Source organism: Eublepharis macularius, chromosome 14 (assembly GCF_028583425.1).
Source record: "Eublepharis macularius isolate TG4126 chromosome 14, MPM_Emac_v1.0, whole genome shotgun sequence".
In the NCBI taxonomy this organism is placed as follows: Eukaryota; Metazoa; Chordata; class Lepidosauria; order Squamata; family Eublepharidae; genus Eublepharis; species Eublepharis macularius.
This window is the reverse complement of record NC_072803.1, coordinates 65,517,132-65,538,502: the sequence shown is the minus strand read 5'-3', so window position 1 is coordinate 65,538,502 and position 21,371 is coordinate 65,517,132. Positions and strand designations below refer to the sequence as shown.

Below are 21,371 nucleotides of genomic sequence, written 5' to 3'. Positions count from 1 at the left end.
TCATTTCGTGGTGCTGGTTTTGACCTTTAATGTTCTAAACAGACTGGGATGAGGATATTTGAAAGACTGCCTGCTTCTGTATATTCCTGCCCATCAACTACGATCTTCATCACAGACTCTGCTTCATTTCCATCTATAGTGGAAGCCATTTGGGATGTTACAAGAATCAAGATCTTTTCAGTCATGGTTCCCCAACTGTAGAAGAAGAAAAAAGTACACACAGGTGTATGAGCTACATGGCTGTAGCCAAGGGTGGAAGCCAGAAAAGTAACAGCTGAAAAGAGCACGAACCAGTATAATGCAACCTACATCAAGTTGGGCATCACCGCTTGGGGAACTGTAGTAGGAATTTGGCAGGCTGCTCCTTCGTCCCACTCCAGGACTTCAGCTTGAGCACGTGGGGTGCTAACAGTCTCTAGTCCCTTCGTCAAGCTGGCGAGATTGGGGATTTCTCCAAGATTGAGCTTTGAAAATCAAGACAGATAAGATTTGCAGCTGCTGCATGCTGGCTCCAGTCCTTGGCTCTCTCAGTGGAGTTGGAGATTCCCCTCCCCGCCACCCTGTTCCAGCTGCTGCTGCTTGCCCCACCCCGAGTTTCACCCAGAATCCCTTGAATGAGTTTTCCTGGAGATATGCTTTTGACCCACAGGTTTTTTTGCTGGCACAAGGTTCTAGCAGAGGAAATAAAGAGGGAGCAACTTTAGGTTTCTCTTCTGAATCAAGAGATGCCCTTTGACAGATTCTGTTCATGTTGGTGGATTGTACTTGGGACATGGGGTGGGTGAGAGGGGTGTAGTTAATTGCCATGATTCTGGCTGGTGGGGAGCCACCGGCTCCACCACGCCTGCCAACCCAGTGCTGCTTGCCGGTCCTCATTCTGCGTTAAGGATGTGGCATGATTAATGTTCGTGGAAGGCAAACAAAGGAGAATGGACTGATGCTTGTAATTACACAGGCAGAGCTTGCTTGGCTAATTAGGGAGGAGTGCCATTATATGAACTTTCTCAAGCTTTTGCTGGAGCTGTCGTTCTCTTTTTTCCCTGCTTTCTGTGCAAAGGCTGGGGTTATGGAGGAGAGCAGGTGCAGGAAGGGAGACACCATTTCTTGGACAGTGAATGCAAGCACCATTTTCTGGTGTGTAAGCCGTCTCCACAATCAGGTCACGCAGTGACATTGATTGACTAATACACAATTAACTTTTGACATTCACACCCATGAGAGGGTTGATGGCCATTGGCTGAGGCAACTTTAAAGCAGATTAGATGGATTCATTAAGCAGAGGTCTGTGGGCCTCTCTTAGTCATGTTCAGAGGAAACCTTCATCCTGGAAACCAGGTGCTGAACTGGATGCATCTTCCTCTGACCCAGCAGGGATGTTCTTGGCAATACCGTTGAAGTTTGAAGGGTCTGGTGATGGGTTATCTTCAGTAGGATGAGCAAAGTCCAGCTTCTTTTGGTCACCTATTTTGCACCGTTTTGTACTTTCCAAGATGTATCCAGTATTTCAGGTGCAGGTGTGCCAGGGATCTGTTTGCCTGAGATCACCATGAGTCCATAACGGAGTGTCTCCGTTTTCTTACCCTGTCAAGTTGAACCCTAGTTCTAGATAAACAAAACCATATGAGGTTTGTCTTCCCTAAGTTGGAAAGCGCCAAGGTTGAGTCTGTTTACCACAGCTTAGTCCTGGAAATAGTTACCAGGGCTCAGTCTTGAAAAAATGTAGAATAATAAAAGAGGGGCGTGCCTCTGAGCATGTGCTGGTCAAGTATTTTTCTCCCACTCAGTAAATATACTGATGGGGCCTTCAAGCAGTATCTTAGAATGTCAGAACTCGTTCCAGCCTGCATAATTCGGTACTCTGGGCTTCAGTTAACAAAAACTTTATGACTAAACAAAGCTTTATGGCCGCATCATCATTTTGTAAAAGGTTTGTGCTCAGGTATATTTTTCCTCCCATCTTGGCTTGTTGGTTAATTTTATTTTTCTGGGAGATTTCTGCTAGTGGAGCGGAAGGCCCAAAATATTGGCTTGTGCCACCTCATCCATTTTTAATGCTTCTGTGCAGCAAAACCTTTTGGAAGAACATCAGAAGCGCTTCTGTATTCCAAATTGCTCTCTCCAGCCCGCTAAGCTCAGTAAACGGACGGAGCTTTCTGAAGTGTCCTTCCTGCAGAGCAACTTAAATATCTCTCAGTAGTGGCGAAAGTGAGTCTCAGCATGTAATGACAGCATAATAATGATGTTATGGCTATTACCTATGATAATTAAATTGAAACTCAATGTTTAGAGACAGTCTACCTCTATTTATTTATTTATTTGTTTAAATTTGTATTCCACCCTCCCCGCACCAGCAGGCTCAGGGCGGATCACATTTATAGACATTAAAATTACAAGCACCATTTAAAACATAATAAAGATAATGTAAATATTTAAAAACAAACACAAGCAGCATAAACAGTTTATTAATCCATTTCCGTCACTGAAAACTAATTAAAGAAGAAGACTTCTTTTTGGGATGTGGATGTTCTAATAGGGGGCCCCATTCTACCCTATTTCGGCTGGCGGGGGCCCTACCCAGCATCAACCAAATGCCTGGTGGAACAGCTCTGTCTTACAGGCCCGGTAGAATGATAACAAACCCCGCCGGGCCTTGGTCTCATTAGATAGAGCATTCCACCAGGTTGGAGCCATGACCGAAAAGGCCCTGGCTTTGGTTGACGCTAGGCAGGCCTCCCTGGGGCCAGGGATCATTAGTAGCTGTTTATCACTAGATCCAAGTGTCCTCTGGGGCACATAGGGGGAGAGGCAGTCCCGAAGATATGCAGGTCCCAGTCCTCTAGATATTGGGAGCTCATAGCATGGGAGAGTCACTGTGGAATTCCAGTAGAAGGTCACAGGCTCTTGTAGGAAGGCCTCGATACCAAGCTGTTTAGGGGGTTTGAATTGTGGCTGGATTATCCAAGAAGTCTTTTTAAGACCTGGTCATTAGACCACATCAGCAGTCTTGCTGTTGAATTCTGCACCAATTGAAGCTTCAGAACTGTTTTTGAAGGCGATGCAGTAATCCAATATGGATGTGATTGCAGCATGGATAGCCATGGCCACTTCCTGCCTCTCGGGAAGAGGCTGCAGGTGGTGTATCAACCACAAATGGGCACAGGTGCAACATACCATACCATACCAGATGGAGGCTTTGGGCCTCCATCTGCACCTGTAGCATCCCCCAAGCTGTGGGCTTGCTCTTTCAGGGGACGTGTGCAACCCTGTCTGAAACAAGCGGACTCCTTTCTCCCTGATGGACAACACGTGACCAAGAGCATGCCGGTCTTGTTATGGACTCAGCTTCAGTTGCAATTTTTATTTGATTTTGCATCCTAATGTTATGATCCATCTTGCATCTTAATGAGAAAGGTGGAGGAAAGTTTGGGCCTGCAAATGTCCACCAACACCCCACCCATCATGAGGCCTCCATGAGTGTGACTGGTTCTGTTTTAAAAAGGCATCTAAATATCCAGTTTGCATTGAAGACGAATCCCTGTTTCTCTCCATCCCTCCATTCCCACTGCATGTTCTTTGCTGATGGTGGACGGCCATTGTAACCTTGCACCCCCCTCCCCACATAGGGAGTGGAGGAATAATCCTTGCACTCCCTCCCACATCCTAATTAGTTAGTGTGTGTTAATGGCCCTGATTGTGCAAACCAGAAAGGAACTTGACAGTCTGGAGATCCCTTCCAACCCTATGATTCTGTGAGATTGGCCATGGTTATGCACATTGTGATCATATTCGACTTAGGCTCCTGCAGTGTGTGCTAGGAAGTTCTTCTGGAGTTCAAGTTCAAGTTCAAGTTAGCCTTTATTGGCATATATCAACAATTCAAGTTATCCACTTACAAAAAAAGAAAAACGAAGTTAAAAGGATGCTACATTACAAATATATAAATACAATTATAGCTTATTTCTGTGATATCCTTTGATGCAACTTTGAAGCAGAATGGAGAAACTTGGCCACCTTCTCAGTGACATCAGGAAAGGAATCATTCAACAGTCTATAGACTTTGAGCGAGTCAGAGCAATACATCGTACTAGCTAGAACAGATTTTAAATATGTTTGACATATACCAGCATACAAATGACAATGCAAAAGGAGTTCTTCTGGATGGGAGTATAGTATACAAGTGAAAGTATTACTGCTTTCATTTAATCTTTTTATTTAAAAAGATCATTATTTACATATTTTCTAATGGAAAAGAATATGAGAATCCCACCCAGTGTTTCTACATAGACAATTACAGGAGAGCAATTACTTGAGCTCATTAAACAAAAATCAGCAGGTCGCAAGACAAGGAGCCTCTTCTAAGAAGAAGCAGTTCAGGCTCCAGTATGTTTTTCAAAATCATCATCTGGCAGTAACTGACAGTAAAGGAAATGGCTTTTGAAATAGTCTGATATGCCTAGCCACAGGGGAGTCAAAATCTCAGTCTTCTTTAACCACAACTGGCATAAAAATGGAGCTCGATGGTTGGCAACCAGGTTGCCAACGAGAACACTTAATGGGCTTCTCTTCCTCTGGGGTGTGTCATACCTGGAGTCCTCCTCTGAGTACTCCCTGCTCCACAAGGGAAGCCTTATGGGGAATGGATTAAAAACTGTGATACTGCCAATCATTTTCTTTCCATATTAGAGAACCTAAGGGTAGTGCTTCTGATTCTGAACCCTGAATTTTCCACTCTAGATAGTCAACTATCTCTTTAAAGGTCTAATGTCAACCTTTCGTTAATGCTAAGCCCTCAATTCTGCTTCAGCATCTGGTGAAGAAGTTCATTGCCTTGGAGAGTGCCTGCTTTTTTCATTCAGTAAAACCATTTCTGCTTGCCTTAAAGATATATCGACCTCTCCCTGAATTCTCTAGAAGTGGCTATCCACATGTTGTTCTTTCAGTGCTAGCACACAGCTGTGTCAAGTGTCTAGCAAAGTGGCAACAGTGGCTGAGGGCATATGGGCAAGACAATGGGGAAGAGATCAGAACCCACTCCCCTTCCCTTGTTGGCACATCCAGATTTTTGTATCCATGTCCAAGGCTTCAGTTGCGTAGCTGGCTCTGAAAGCCACCTGACCGCGACCTCTCCCTCTCCAAGCTCATGCGCTGCTTCTGCTCTGCTCATTTCTGCCCTGGGAGTGCTGGATTCTCTTTGGCTTGGGCTCACCTTCTCTGGTTCTGTGGAACGGTTTCCTGAGTACACCTTAAGGTATTTCCTTGGCAACATGGAAGAGGGCTTCTCGGGTTTTGTCTGCTCTTTTAGGTTGGTAGTTGGCATGGTTCAAGAGGTCATGGTTATTTAGCTGAAGACAATTGGTTTTAACCTACTATCTTTCCTACCTGTTGGCCTGTTTGTTGTAAACTGTTTTGGGCCCTTTAGGGAAAAGTGGGATGTAAACATCTTAAAATAATTCCTTGATGAATCTGGAGTTTTGTTATGGCTGGGTAGCCTCAGCCTTTACCATTAACTTTTTCAGAAAAAGAGCCTCTGTCCCTGCCTGTCGGTTACACTGAAATTGATTGTTAAATCTGGGGACTCTGTAATCGTGGCACATGCAGCATTAGAGATGGGCACGAACTAGGAGAATGGTGGTTCATGGTTCATCACAATGCACAAACCAACTCAAAATTGCACGGTTTGTGAACTGTTTTGCTTGGTTCATGGTTTGTCACTTCAGGAGGCTGTAGAACGCATCCTCCCCCCCCCCCCCGGCAGTCAGAGATGCCAAACTCACAGGGAGTCTCTTCTCCAGCCATCCTCCAAGTTTGGTGAAGATTGGATTTCGGATGTCCGAGCTATAGACTCCTCAAAGCAGGTGCCCCAGGAAAGTTCCATTTGATATAATGGGAGCCACGAGTGCCAATTTACTTGCATTGGCTCCATTGAAATACATTGCAGCACCAAAAAGTTGCAATGAAAATGTGGGGTGGAGTTAGAGAATCTTCCTCTGAAAACGGAGTGACGGCCCCCGAGGTGAGGTCAGAGCCCGGCTCTGGATGAAGGAGGTTAAAATTCCCCTTGCGGGGCGGTGGTGGTAGTGCATTCACACCTGGGAAGGACTGTGAGTCCTCACAGGCACCCACTAGGCTTGGTATTGGAGCCTGGAAGTAGCACAGAAGCAGGTACTTCAGAGCCCTGAAGCACCAGAAATCCAACAGCAGTTCCTCCCTGTGTAACTGCCTGCTGGAAATTGAAACCACTGGCCTGAGAGCTGGGGTGTTATATTCCTTCTGCTCTCGTAGAGCAGAATGGGAGCTCTCTGGTTGGCAGCCAGAGCTGCCTATCAAGCTTTGGAGGGCTGACATTAATGTTCCCAGGGCTGCAGAAAGTCTGCAAAAATCCATCCCCAACATTGCCTAGGGAATAGATTGATAGGTGCCAGGCTGTCTGCAATGATGAACTGAAAAACAAACCAATCAAATTGCCCTAAAATCATAGTGGTTTGTCACGGTTCATCAGAATTGCATTCTGACGAATTGCTGATCTGCAAACAAAAACAAAACCAACAAAAAATGGCCCAGTTCATGACGAACTTTGGTTCGTATTTCAGTTCGTGCCCATCCCTACTCAGCATTCATCTGGTATATTTTCAGTGTCCAGACCCCATCATGTACCTTGTGATGATGGCCTCGAGCCAGTTTTGTTGATCCCATGCTGCAGACTGTGGGGGGCTGAGTCTGGGGAAAGGCTGTGGATCAGCAATAGAGCACCTGCTTGGTATACAGAAGGTCCCAGGTTCAATCCCCAGCATTTCCAGCTAGAAGGTTCAGGTAGCTGGTGATGTGGAAGACTTCCACCTGAAACCTTGAAGAGCCGCTGCCAGGCTGAGCAGACAATACTGGCCAGTATAAGGCACTTCATGTGTGTTCATGTGAAAGAATTGTGATGTGCCTGAGGCACGAGGGACTGTGGTGGGATCTGCACTGGGGAGTTCTGTTGACCTCCATGTGTCCCCCTCAACATAGCATGGCATTTTTGCAAGCATTTATGAGGAACAACAAACAGTGCCTTCCCCAGGGGACTCAGGGCTACCCCGGGGAGAAGCAACAAGGAGCGAAGGAAGAATGTAATGCCTCAGGTGCAGAGGTGTTTGGTTTGGCTCTATTTCAGTCAGGGCTGAGGGGTTAAGTGGAGCCTTTGCACAGAAGATGAGGGGGAGAAGGGATGGTACCACCTCGGTCTCCAGCTTTCTGCATAAAGAGCAGGTGGGAGAATGGCCACGCTCCTTTTAGGAGAGCTGGGGGCTTCTGGATGCCTCAGGGTGATGAAGGAGCTGAAGCAAAATTCTTGGGTAAGGAAAGAAGGGCAGGAAATGAAGGTGAATCCGAAGGAAGTGAGGGGGTGGTCTGTGTATGATGGGGTTGCCAGGTCCCCTGACCCCGCACGGGTGGGAGGTCTGAGGCCCGGCACCTACCTTATGGCTTCCCACACATATGCGTGCTCCTGTCTGCATGATGATGTCTCTTCTGGGAAATGACATCATTGTGCAGGTCATGTGCCGCCCTGGGAGAGCTGTCGAGTTCCACAGCAGCCCAATTCAGGCTGATTCGGGCCCAAATCCAGGCTGAATCAGCCCCGAATACAGCTGAATCTGGCTGCTGCAGAGCATGGCAGTGCTCCTGCGCTCTGTAGCAGCCCGATTCAGGCTGAATCTTGCCTGATTCTAGTTGAATCTGGCCTGAATCGGGCTGCTGCGGTGTGTGAGAGCGCGCTGCGCCACTTGGGAGTGCACCCCCAGGAGGCACGTCCCCCCCCTCACCGGCCAGGTAAGCAGGTGGGAGCGGGGGGATCCCAGGACTGGCATCCCTAGCGCATGATGATCCCTCTTTCCAAACGTACTTCCGTGCTATCAGTGGGGTGGACTGTTGTTCCATGTCATTTCTGCAGACCTTTAAAAAGGGAACTAACCTTGGTTTCATGGTTCCATTCTGATTAGCTGCATTTTCTTTCAAAGTTTCAAAGTTCCCGACTTCCATTGGGAGCAGAGAGAAAATCTGCATTCCCTTTTCAGGGCACAGCCTTTCAACATGTTGGCTGTCTTGAAATTCACCCCGTTTAAGGCTTCATCGTTATCTCCCTTCAAGTTCTTTCTTTTGGGTGGGTGGGGGGGCGACAATATCACAGCATGTCTCAAAGGGAGCTGTCATTGTTTGTGGTAAGCAGCAGAATTGCCGCATGACCGGCTGCTGCTGGAAAACAGACTCAGTGAATATTGATTCCAGCAACGTTTTCTTTTGCCCAAATGCTGTTTTGCAAGGGAAGGGCATCCTGTGCATTAGACCATCTTCAAAGGCTGCTTCGGGAAGGGGTTTTTTTGGTACCTGCCCAAAGAATTTCCTGTCTGTGGATGCTCGTGCAGAGGCACCTTGCGCCTTGATGCTGCAAACCGGCTTTCTCTCTTGCCCACACATTCAAGTCTTCCATCTGTATCAGTCTAACTTTATCACTGAAAAGGGGATGTGACTGATCATATAGGCCAGTGTTCCTCAACCTTTTTTTCATGGAGGAACCCATAAATTAATTTTTCAAATCCCAAGGAACCCCTACTTATGAAAACCTTTATAGGCCAGAAGAAGTTGATGCTGGGAAAAGCAATTTATTTGCTGCTAAATTATTGTCATTTGTATTGTCAGTGTTCTGTAACAATACAAAATGAACACTGACACAATACAAGCAAATAACCTTAATGGACATGGAACTGAGGGGTGTTTGGATGTTTTATATTTCAAAAATTTTGTGTATTTATCCTATGATTTCTCACAGAACCCTGCAGTACCCTGGTTGGGAAACACTGATAGAAACTGTGGTTCAGGCAGATGGAGAGCATGACCCTCCCCTCTCTCTCTCCCCGCCCTCTCCCTCTCCCTTTCTCTCTTGCTCTCTCTCTTTCTCCCCCTCTCGCTCTCGCTCTCTCTCTCTCTCTCTCTCTCTCGCAGCGTCATCCAATCTGAGAAAGACCAAAGGACGTCCTTCTGCAAACAAAGCACAATAAATTTATTGGATGTGTTGCCAGAGAATGCAACACATTCAGGGTGGACTGTCATCACCACCAGTAAGCACAATGGAACCTCCATGTTCAGAGACAATATACCTCTTGGTAGCAGGTGCTGGGGGGGGGCAATGGCAGTGCAATGCTGTTGCTTTCATGCCTCATTTTTTGGGCTTCTCAGAAGGGCAACTAGTTGCACTGGATGGGCTTTTGGTAAGATCTGCTTATTATCATGTCTGAGCCCCATCCATGCCAATGCTCAGGCTAATGCAGACCCGTTGTTCTGAACAAATGCTTCATGCTATAACTTGATATCCTATTGCCAATGCCATAACTGTTTCTTTCACAGGCTTCTTGCAGGTGCTTATCTAACGGACTGTAGGAACTTACAGCGCTCATGACCGTGTATACTACTCACTCCCGTGCATTGCTATGTCTTGCTTTCTCAGTGACTCAACTTGATAGTACAGCTATGCGAGACGTACTCAGGGCAAATTTGCGCCAAAAGACCTATTTACTGTTGGGAGGGGGAAGGAGCAAACGTGTGTGTTAAGAGGAAAGATTTTCCCACATGCTACTATTCCTGTCAATCTTGCTCTTACTGCTTAGATGCCTACCTTGCTTCTATGTTCTATGGACCCTCTTGACAAAGGAAGCACGAAACAGGAGATGTGCTGGCATCCTGTTGAGGGATCCTGGACGGCTGTGAATTCTCCTTCCTCTTGGAGACTGGGAGTCCTGGCGGCACCCCGCCTGGGAGACAGCATCCACGTGAGACACTTCCGCTTGTGGGAATTTGCCTGGGAAAGAATTAAAAGTCATTGCACAGTGATTGAGCTCTCCCAGCCTCTGATACGAAATATAAAAGAAGAGGATGTGGTGTGTTTAGCATCTTTATTGGGACTTTACCAACATCGGACTTTCAAGCGATATTGTACATGTAATTGATATTGTGATTGTATATGAATTTTTGGTGTTGTGAATTGTTTTGTGAGTTGCAGTGTGCACTTTAGAAGGTGTTGATGATGAGCCCATGGCTCTTTAATTAAAGTAGAATATAGTTGGATACTGTTGCACAGTGCACTTTAAATCATTGATTGTTTCTGCAGTTTGTCATTGCTTGCAACCTTCACGTGGGGCCTGGAAATCTCCTGGTATCACAACTGATCACCATACAACCGAAGTCAGTTAACCTGGAGAGAATGACTGCTTTGCAGTTTGGACTCTGTGGCGTTATTCCCTGCGGAAGCCTCTCCTTTCCCCGTACTCCACCCTCCCTAGGTTTCACCTCCCTAAATTGTTACTCAATGAGGAGGTCTCCTTGTGAGTTGGGGGAATTAGCATGCAAGGAGAGGCAGCGAGAGGCAGGTGATTTTGGGATCTCCACCTGTATATACGAGGATTCTCCTGGCTAGAGAACTCTTTCAGTGAACAGACAGATGTTTCAATCAAAAGGGTTTTTTTATAGAAAATAAGAAAAATCAATAACAAACAAAAACACACAACACACACCCAGAACTAACTAGAAAGCAGTGGTGAAAATTAGAGTTTGAGGTATTGGGTGATAGTTACCATCCAGAAGAGGGCATCCGGGAGGGAGCGTTGAGCGACCATTGCGTCAAGGTAGAAGAGCTCAGACAGTAGACCAAGGGTGGGTGCGGGATCTGAGGGCGTGCACACAACTATGGGGGAGGGGTAGCCCAGTTATACTGTGGAACGCGGCCTGGGGCAAGATGGCATCTTCTGCCCCAAAGCAATGCCTTAATGGTTGTCCCCAGGGTGGGACAAAGGATGGGGAAGCTGTCTCTGTGGTGAGACAATGAACTGGGAAGGGTTTGATAAAGCCTCCTCGGGTGGAATTAAAGTTATCAAGATGATTGATGACCCACGATGTATGGGTGAGTAAGGCTATCAGAACCCTGGATCGCCTGAGAACAGGAGAGTGGATGAAGGAAAGGAGGCAGGGTGTGTTGCGGTGATTAACTCGGGAACTCCAGGAAGACCCTATTGTTTTAACATCTTGGCACATCTTTGGGGCATGAGACTGAAAGCTGGCCTCGCCTGACACCCCACATGCTAGCAATGTTCTGTCTCCCAGCCAGGATCTGGCTTCTATATTTCTGCCTGTGTGGGCAGTATTTTGTGTTTGAAACACATGCAGAGAAGGGGCTTATGGCAAAGCCATATTCATAAGCCTTCTTAATATTGTGAGGGCAAGTCTGACTGCTAACAAAATCTCCACGAATCTCCCAACCCAGATCTGGCAACCTTCATGGATGTTGCTGATTGGCTAGCATCTGTAACCTCACCGAGACCCTTCTGACTCTGGAGTAGTTTCACAGCTTCTCTAAAATTTTGTGTAGATTCAGGATTCTCACTTACGAGATTTACAACAAGCATTTTTTGGGCTACAGTACCCACCAAATGAAGTGAGGAAACAAATCGACAGGGCCAGACTAGTACCCAGAAACAGCCTGCTCTAGGACAAACCTAAAGGAACTAACAACAGAACACCACTGGTTGTCACCTACAGTTCCCAGCTCAAACCCAACCAATGTATCATCAGTGACCTACAACCCATCCTGGAAAACGATACCTCTCTCTCAGAAGCCCTGGGAGGAAGACCTCTCCTTGCCTACAGACAGCCCCCCAACCTTAAATGACTTCTCACTAACAACCATGAATCGGCTAGCAGAGTCACCAACACAGGTACCAGACCCTGCAACAGACCCAGATGCCAACTCTGCCCTCATATCTACCCAGGAAATACGATTACAGGACCCAATGGCTTCAACGACACTATCTCTGGCTCTTACAGCTGTTCATCCTCCAACATAATATATGCCTTCATGTGCCAAGAAGGTCCATCTGCTCTGTACATTGGACAAACCAGTAACTTCTGCGCAAAAGAATAAATGGGCACAAATCTGACATTAAAAATGGCAACATCCAGAAATGAGTGGGAGAGCACTTCAGTCTATCAGGACATTCCATCAAGGACTTAAAGGTCACTGTAGTTCAACAGAAACCTTTCAAAAACAGAATCCAATGGGAAACTGCTGAATTGGAATGCATATGTAAATTTGACTCAGGCTTGGATTGAATAGGGACTATGAATGGTTATCTCATTATCAGAAGCAAACTGATCCCATTATCAGAAACTACTGATTGCATCTACTCCCCCCTCCTTCCCCACCTATATATATCTGACCAGTTTCTTCATACCCTCCATGCATCTGACGAAGAGATCTGTGGTTCTTGAAAGCTTATGCTACAGTAAAGTTAGTTAGTCTTAAAGGTGCTATTGGACTCTTTTCTAGTTTGCCACTACAGACTAACACGGCTAGCTCCTCTGGATCTTTCCTCTGCAGAAAATGGCAGCTTTGGACTCTATGGCATTATCCTGCTGAGACCATTTTCTCCCCAAACCCCACCCTCTCCAGGCTCCATCTCCCGAGGCTCCAGAAAATATCCAACCTGGAGCTGGCAACTCTAACCCAATATCATTAAAATAATTATTGTTTTACAGAGAAACAGAAGCAAAAAGAGAGAGAGAGAGAGCACAATCCCTGCCCCACAGAGCTTGTAGTCTACAGTTTGACAATGGAAAAGAGAGCATAGAATAGGAAGTCAAAAGAAGTCAAGGGGAGGGGAGAAAAGAGAGACTAGTGAATTTAGGCTTTGTTATGTGGGGGAAGTATGGGGGAGTGGCTAGGTCCAAGGAAGCAAGTGAGTTTTGAAGAGGGATTGGACAGGAGGGAAAGAGAGGTTGCTTTTGCATTCAGTTGGCATTGCTCCCAGTTTATCCTTCCCACTTCCTCCAAATGAGGGTTTTTGCATTACTTATTCCCATTGGCAATAGATTATAATGTCTGAGCCCTGTCCATGCCAATTTTGATTCTGTTCTGCTGAACATAGTTTATCTGGCTATAGCTCAATATCACTTTGCTACTGTCATAACTATTCTTTTCTCATGCTTTCACAGGTGTTTATCTGTTAGACTGTAACAGCTTCCAGTGTTTATGACCTTGTACTCATTTCCAGACAGTGCTATGTCTTGCTTCCTAGTAACTCAATGTGATATCACAAATATGTGAAACGTTCTCACACCAAGTGAGCGCCAAAGTTTTGTTTACGGTTGGGAGGGGGGAGAAAGGAGTAAACTAGAATGTTAAAAGAGAAGTTTCTCTCACATGATGACATTCCTGTCAACTTCTGCTCATGCTGCTTAGATGTCTGCCTTGCTTCTAAGTAGTCCTATGGACCTGTATGTGGACATGATCTGATTTCTGAATAAAAGCCATTTGACTAAGTACTGGTGTCTTACTGCAAATGGGTCAGAGATCTGTCTGCTGTATCCTGTCATCCATAGCCTGACATAGATGTGATTTCAGGTCCTAACAAAGGAGCGAATAATTAATCGATTAACTGAAATAATGAATTACAGTGTCTCCCTGCGAAAAGAAGACACGGAAACCATAGAATTCTCATTGAATGTATTGAGCAATTGCTCCAGGCTGTATAGCTCTTTGTGGGGCTGAATCCAATGCCACTGAGAGTGTCTCTACAGAAGACATCTTATACAGGAATGCTCCCGTGTAGAGAGATGCAATGTTAGCTGGAAAGAGTAGTTTAAATTTCATCTCTTTACAGAGCTGGCAAAGATTGCTCCTTAGAGGGTTTATGAATTTCCTCTTCGCCTCCCTGAAAGGGAGGTGAAATTGACAGAGTCTTCAGGGAGGCAAAGAGAAAATTAACAAAACTTTGAGGAGCGATCTTTTACGGCTCTGTAGAGAGGTGAAATTGACAGAGCCTTTGGCTCTGTTTTTTTAAACTACGCTTCCTGGCTAACATTGTGTCTCCCTACACTTGAGCGTTCTTGTGCAAGATGTCTTGTGTAGAGAAACTCTGAGATTCATCATTATCAATTATCCTGCCCTCTAACTCCTCTAGCTGTCTAACCTCTTTAACACAGGAGTGGGTAAGTGTGCAGTCTGGGCTCAATTTCTCTTCTATACATTCCAGAAATGCAAGTTTCCAAACATCCTTAGTAGTAAATCTATTTTTTCTCTCCTCCAATCCTTGTAGGCCATTCCCTTCGGAGGAGACCACAGAGAATGATGATGACGTCTATCGGAGTCTGGAAGAACTGGCCGAGTAAGTATCTCTGGCAATGAGCCAGAACTGATCTGCATCCATCTCAGCTAACTCTGGAGACTCTTGTAGGCAAAAGATAAATTTGTACACATGATCACTCAGCACTGGTCAAAAGCAACAGGAACAATCTTTAAACAAAAAGAAATAAAATATAAAATTCCAAGGCAGCTTATAAAACTTCAGAACTATAACCATAAAAGTAGGCAGCCTCAGCAGTCTTAAAACAATAGCCAGCCAGCTCAGAAAGATGGGGAAGATAAATCAATTCATTGCCAAATACCCAGGCAAATTAAATCATTTCCACCTGGTGCCTAAACCTTTAAAAAAAGTGGATGGCAACTGGCCAATGTCCCAAAGTCATTTGAAGGCTCTGCACCACAGATGAGACTGAGGGGTCCATGTGCAGCAACGCATCTCAGCATTCCTAGCTGCAAACTGTGCTTTCAGCTGGAGTGCAGCTCCTGCTCAACAGATCAATTCCTCACTCATTGCTCATTTCTATGTCTGTCCCTCCCTCCCTCCCTCCACAAATAGCATCTCTAATCACTCGGTTGAGCCTGTAAAGTGGAATGAACATACATGTATTTGAAAAGGAGAAGTTTTGAAACCATAAAAACACTTCTGTTGTATGTTCCAAAGAGATTTATACCATTTGAGTATTAATTTAGGGTTGGCTCCCCCCTCCCTTTAATGGATCATCCCTGGTTGTTAGGGAGTGATGCACTGTAGCTTGCCTGTCATTCATCATTCTGACTTTTGAGTGGTGGCAGCCACCCTTTATCTGTACCAATATTTGCATTCTGAATTCTCTTCCCAGTTCCTTTCCTGATTAATTTTTCATTGAAGCAGGCATCCATCAGGTTTCTGTCTCCAAGTTCCCATATATCAGGCTTCCTGCTTCAAAGGTCATTGAAAAAGCTCACAATGAAGAATATATCTGCTTCTGTCATTCCTCAGATGAAATGTGAATGCCTAGGAGGGCCAGGGAAGGGCTTCCCAGTCTGAACCAGAACCCCAGATTTCAAGGGCTGTACTTTGACCTCTCAGCAGGGCCGCCCAGGGGAGGGAGAAAAGGTACACTTTACTGCAGCCTGGAGGAAAAAAATGAGGATAAACAGTAACTCATGCCTGAGGAAATCCCTGGGGATTTGGGGCACAGAGCCTAGGGAGGGTGGGGTTTGGGGAGGGGAGGGGCCTCATTGGGGTATCATGCCAGACCGTCCACTTTCCAGTGCAGCTATTTTCTCCAGGAAAATGGATTTATGTAGTAGTTTGGAGATCAGTTGTAATTTTGGGAGCTCTCCAGTCTCCACCTGGAGGTTGGCACCTCTAATCTAAACCAATATTCTGAACTGTTGGGCCTCCTGGGTCTATCATATCAAGAACTCTCAGTCCCAGAGTTCCTTTTGCACAGGCAGGAGGGAAGGAGGGATACCTGGTGAGAAGGGCAAAGCAAAGCATCGTAAGACAGTAGGAGCAAAGTGTTCCTACAGCTTCTGGTAGGATTTGCAGGCCCAAAGTATATGTTAGTCTCTAATTCACTCACAGTCACAAACATACAAATTCCTTCCTGCCATGACTGATTGTGACTAGAGATGGGCATGAACCGGGAAAATTCAGAACTGTGCGGTTCGTGGTTCATCGTGTTTCATGAACCACAAACTTGCTCCGGTTTGCGAACAACCAGTTTGTTCGGTTCGTGAAAATGTCACTTCTGGGTCAGGAGAAGGATTGCAGAGAGCTCACCGCCCCACCCCCTGGCCTAGGAAACTGATTGATCAGCGCCAGGCTGTCTGCAGTGATGAACTGAAATACAAACAAAACGAACCAGGCTAAAGTTCATCACGGTTCATGAGAAATGAGCTCCCACAAAGCACCGGTTCACGAACCACAAACCAGCCCGGTTCATGACAAACTTTGGTTCATGTTTCGGTTGGTGCCCGCCTCTAGTTGTGGCTATAAATACAAATCAAGCAGCCAGAAACAAAAGAATGTAAAAGAAAGGCAAGAAAAGGAAGGAAAGGGACACCAGCCTATGCTCCAGTTTTTCAAATCAGACCAGGCCTTGCTGTGGTCAGGCAACAATAGAAAACTAGGGAGGCAGATGGACAAAAGTCAAGATAAAATTATTTCAGTGTAGAGACCGAGTCTGTGATAACTAATTATCAGTGAAGTGTGCATACTTTGCACATTGCCCGTGACGGTGGAAGAAGTGGAAAGATGTTTCAGCTAGCTAGCACTCACCAAAATTGTAGGTGTTTATGATGGACAGGACTAGCTCCAGCTCCGCTTGTCCTCCAAAACAGCCAGTGATGGTGGACAGAATGCGGTTAGAGTCCGGTGAAGAGAGGGAGAGGGACAGAGGGCTTTTGGAGCTGCTGAGAGAAGGTAGCAGAGAGATAGCTGGCAGTTAATCTGTACTGACTGATATGTTGTAACCACAATATATTTAACCACAATTTATTTATGAGTTTTGAAATCGTTCACTCCAGTGTTCTATCTTGTAAATAAAAATTATTTCTTGTTTTGGTTTTAACCCTGGCTGGCTTGAAATTGTTGGCTGAGGGAAAACATCACACATGCACTCTGGTCATGTTAAATGGGCGAAGTTTAAGTGAATGGTGGCAGCATATATAAGGGAAAGTAAACTCCGAGTTCCCTTTCCCCACTAGCTCTGGGAAGGGAGGTTTAGGATGGGTTGGCAGTGTGGAAAAGACGGTCACCATTGTGTTCTGCAATGGGGCAAGAATGGTTAAGCCTCCTAACCATCTTTTCTATTGAGTATGAACTTGCAAAAGAAATTGACTTTGGGGGGCTAGTTCATGATTTTCATCAGGATAATCCTTTTCAGTTGTCAAAAAGTTGGCAAACTTTCAGGGCTCTCAGGCTGGATGTTATTATAAAAGCAAAGGCTGACATTTTTCAGAAATGCTGAAAATGTAACAGTAATTTTCATGGCTCATCATGAGATTGTATGTATGAGTCAAGGGACTATGATGTAGGGGTGGAGGGTGGGGGGGCATACTGTAAGTTTTTACCAGGACCCCAAAAATAATGCTCAGCCCTGCCTCTCGGGAAACTCAGCACTCAGTCCCAGAGCTCAAGCAGCTTCCTTTTATTTTACGTTGGGGTCAGACTGGAGGCTACCAGCAGTGAGTAGCTTCCCCTGGATCCAGTCCTAAATTAGTGTGCAGCAGAACAGAATAACTGAGAGGGCGTCTGCTTGGACATCCAGAAATAAACCTTTTTGGAGAGGGATCCCTTTTATGATACACAGAGACTTCTAGAACCTGTTGGGTGCTTGTGGGCTCAAAAGCTCCTCTGGGCACTGCTGCAAGGGCCACGAGCCTCACGTCTTTCTTCTGTGGCCCTCCAGGAAGGAATAGAGTGTTCTTCAGTAAGTAGCATGAAGCATGGTGCCCCCCCCCAGGTGTTATAGCCATGCCTGGTGCAGATCCATCCGTACAGGCTGGAGTGCAGTCCTAGAGGGGAGTCCCCACTCTCTACAGATGCAAGGTTTTAAAAGGAATTGCAGGTAGCATGACCCGGCCGTAGTTTCCCAAGATGTATTTCCCAAACCTGCTGGGGGAAATGTCAATTAAGTTTTAGTCAGTTTACATTTTATTCTATTTGCTGGAGGGGGGGGGAATTCCCCCTCCTTAATTCCTGTTCCCTCCCCCTGAGCCTTCAGGTGTGCTATACATATAGGTAAATGTTCCCAAGGTGACTTCTAGTATTCAAAATAGATACGGGACCAAAATGCAAACTTGAGTGCAGCACAAGAACTTTGCACAACTTCCTTAGCTTTATAAAGTGCCTTTGGATTTCCTGGCTAACGTCATGCAGCATCGGGGCATCTTCCCTGTCTGTTTCATGAAGAGTCCCATAAAATATTCCAAGTGACAATCTGAAATGTGCTATTGTGGCCACAGGCTCTTGGTGCTCCACTGCAAGAAGCAGAAATGATCACTGCATCGTTACTAGGAAACCAGAGCTGACATCCAATCCAGGTTGTCAGGGTGTGTGACCAGAAGCTTGCAGATGAGGCGGGGGGGGGGGCGGGGGGGCGGGGTATATTTAGGGACTTGAATCAGCAAGTGGGTCCGTAGGAAACACAGAGAAATTTATTAGCCTGTTGCATGCAACTTAGGATAGACTTGTATAACTTTAATTTCCAACACAGTTCTCACACATCTTAAGCATATGAAGGTTTAATGAAACGTAAAATTTGTTGTCCTGACAAACTTAACCAAATCTTTTAAAAAGTGCAGCATGTTTTTCTCAGGAAGTGCCTTGCTAGAGTGTTTGAACTGATTGAGAGACTGAGAGATCTCTGTCTTTTGGTGCTACACCTCTGAAGATGCCAGCCACAGCTGCTGGCGAAACGTCAGGAACTACAATGCCAAGACCACGGCAATACAGCCCGGAAAACCCACAACAGCCATCACAATAATATGGAAGATGCCTATGGAGTAGTTACCAAGTAGGATGGCTCTTTGTTGAAAGCAGTGTGTACTCCACCCACCCCAAAAATTATGTGTGGAGAAAAAACAAATTCTGCAATTTTAATAACTTATGCAAACTGAATAAGTCAACATTTGCCTGTTAAATTTTGCATTTTGTAAATTTAGAATTGGGCGATTTAACCATCCTGGGCTCATCCTGCAGTGTGATATATGCCACCTCTCAGCAATGGCCTTTTGCTGGGTATGTAGGATAAATAAATAAAAAATAAATGGACCCAATTCTGACATTAAAAAATGTCAACCTTCAGACACCTGTGGAAGAACATTTCAGTCTCCTGGAATACTCTGTGTCCAGAGTCTGAAAGTCACCATTCTGCAGCAAAAGAAATTTAAAGGAAGATGCACAGCATGGCTCTGCTAAATGAGAATTCATCAGGGATCTTGACGCTATTCAGTGGGGGCTCAATTGTGATTGTGCGCCTATCACAAAAGAAAGTGTTAAATTAGCTTAGCAAGTCTAGGAAGCATATTACTGGGGCTACGAACAGTTCCTGTGCTGATCTCTGTAGGAATTGGGGCTTCACATGAAGATGTCACAGTCTGTGCCTTTTGCAGTTTGTTGCCTTTTGACCCCTTTGTTGCATTCCCCCCCTGTTTGTGTGTGTATTGTGTATCTCTACTGCACCTCACGCAAATGATGGTGAACTCTAATCCATGAAAGCGTCTACCCCAATAAGACTTCAAGATGCCAGAAGCCTTTTCCTTGTGTTGATACAATTCTGTGTCACCAGTCACAAGCAGTCAAATACTAAATACTGCTAATAGCCACCCATTAGAGCTACTAAATGCCACTGCATGGAAGCTATGAAATGCTTTCACCTATGAAATATTGAAATCAAATAACACTGGATGTCGAATAGAGAGAGCTCTGGAGCATATTCAAGCATCTGCATGTGTTTTCTTCCTAATTTGGCCCCAGGTTCTTGCATTGCTAAAGCCCCCTGTGGTGAAGCCTCATGGCGTGCTCCCCTGCCCTCCTGCCTGTCCCTGCCCCCTGTTTCCCCTTTGGCAGCCTAGGGGTCTTTCTTAGCTTGCCAGTGGCTTCTGGTAGCAAACGTTGCTTTTGAACTTTAGATGCAGACTTCCATCACCTGCTGAGTATAAAGAAAGTGTTAGCATAAAACAACCTCCCCTGCCCCCTTTCCAAAGAGAAGCCCCATTTTGTCTTCTGCTAAGGAGAGCTTTTAAAAGCTAAAACAGCAAAAAGACGCTGGCTTGTGAGAGCTCTCTGTTCAGCTGCCCACTTTCAAATTGTGGCCATTGGGGAAAAAGCTCATGGAAACTATGATTTCAGAGTAGCCCAATGCTTAGACCTGGAAGACTCGGCTCAAGTCCCCTCTTGGTCTAGTCAATATCTCTCAAGCTAGCCTACCTCTTAGGATTGTTGTGAGACTAAAAACAGGAGGGGAGAATGAAGTTGTAAGCTGATTTGGGTCCCCATTGGGGACAAAAGAGGGGATATAAATATCTAAATGAATAACTATAGTGAAGATACAATGGACACTGCCCTAATCTCCTTGATAGGAAGGCAGCAACATATAAGAAATCAGAGAACAGGCAGATAGAGTGCATACAAAGATGGAGAATTATTTCAAGGGCTGAGAAAAATGGGGGTGATGCCACCCTGAAGATATCTGCTCAGGCACTTGATGTGCTCCCCTCCGAGTGGTGTGAGGGACTCTACTAGGAATGCCTCGAAATCATCGCTGGAAGAGAAAAGTAACTTTTCCAACCTGGAAGCAAGCTTTCCTTTTGTGATGGTTTAATCCTCCCGCTGTGCACAGTGTACTAAGACAGAAGTATCAATGGCCCCATCTAGCTCGTACTGTCTTCTGTAACTGGAGGGAGCTCTCAGGCAGAAACACAGCTGAGATCCCTTAAGTGCAAGCGCCAGGGCCCGGAAATAGGGCGTGCTGCCCCTGGAATCTTTCTTACTTTAACGGTTTATAACATTTTCATTATGTCTTAAATGTTTTCTGTGCTCTTTCTTCCCCTCCAGTGAGCATGACTTGGGGGAGGACATTTACGACTGTGTCTCATGTGAAGATGAAGGTGATGACATCTACGAAGACATCATTAAAGTGGAGGTCCAGCAGCCCATGGTGAGGGGCTGGTGGGGTGGCTAAGAGGGAGAAAGGCCCAGGGGCTCTCTGGTGCACTCTCCCCCTTCCCTAATCTTCTGAAATGGGGAGGCAAGAGATCACCTGAATCCCCTGCCCTCCCTCTTTGCACAGATGTGATGAGGAGATTCCTTGTGGTGCCTGGGCTTCCTTCCCTTTATTGGGGGGGGCAGCGGCACTGAATGTTTTGGAGGTCTTCTCCCTGTTTCTTCCCAAGTGTGGAGGGGGAGTGCCCACAGCAGAAGGAAAGGAGGCAGAATACAGTAAATCTGTGCAGAAGGCATAAAAATAGCTGCCAGATGACAACCTGCCCCAGCGACATGCCACGTCTCCTTTCCCTGGGCCTGATGGGCTGCTCAATTAGCCAGCTGTGCATCTGATTCTGAGAGTATTTTTAGATTCTCGCAAGTGTTGACAGACATTTATGATGCAGACCCTGGTACTCTTCTCCCTTGGGCTCCTTGTCTTTTTTTACCCTTTGGGTGTTAAAGGGGCCATGGGGAGTTTCCTTCGCATTTGCCAGGATGCCTGAAGGATCC

At 45.8% G+C, this 21,371-nt stretch overlaps 1 protein-coding gene across 1 annotated transcript in view; it reads left to right on the top strand.

Moving 5' to 3' along the window:
* The window catches only part of VAV2 (vav guanine nucleotide exchange factor 2), a 305,666-nt gene that overhangs the window by 213,809 nt on the left and 70,486 nt on the right, over positions 1–21,371 (top strand). Inside the window, exons 4-5 of the mRNA XM_054997449.1 lie at positions 14,118–14,186; positions 20,712–20,814. Coding sequence (XP_054853424.1) covers positions 14,118–14,186; positions 20,712–20,814 — 172 coding nt within the window. The remainder of the gene's footprint in view (positions 1–14,117; positions 14,187–20,711; positions 20,815–21,371) is intronic.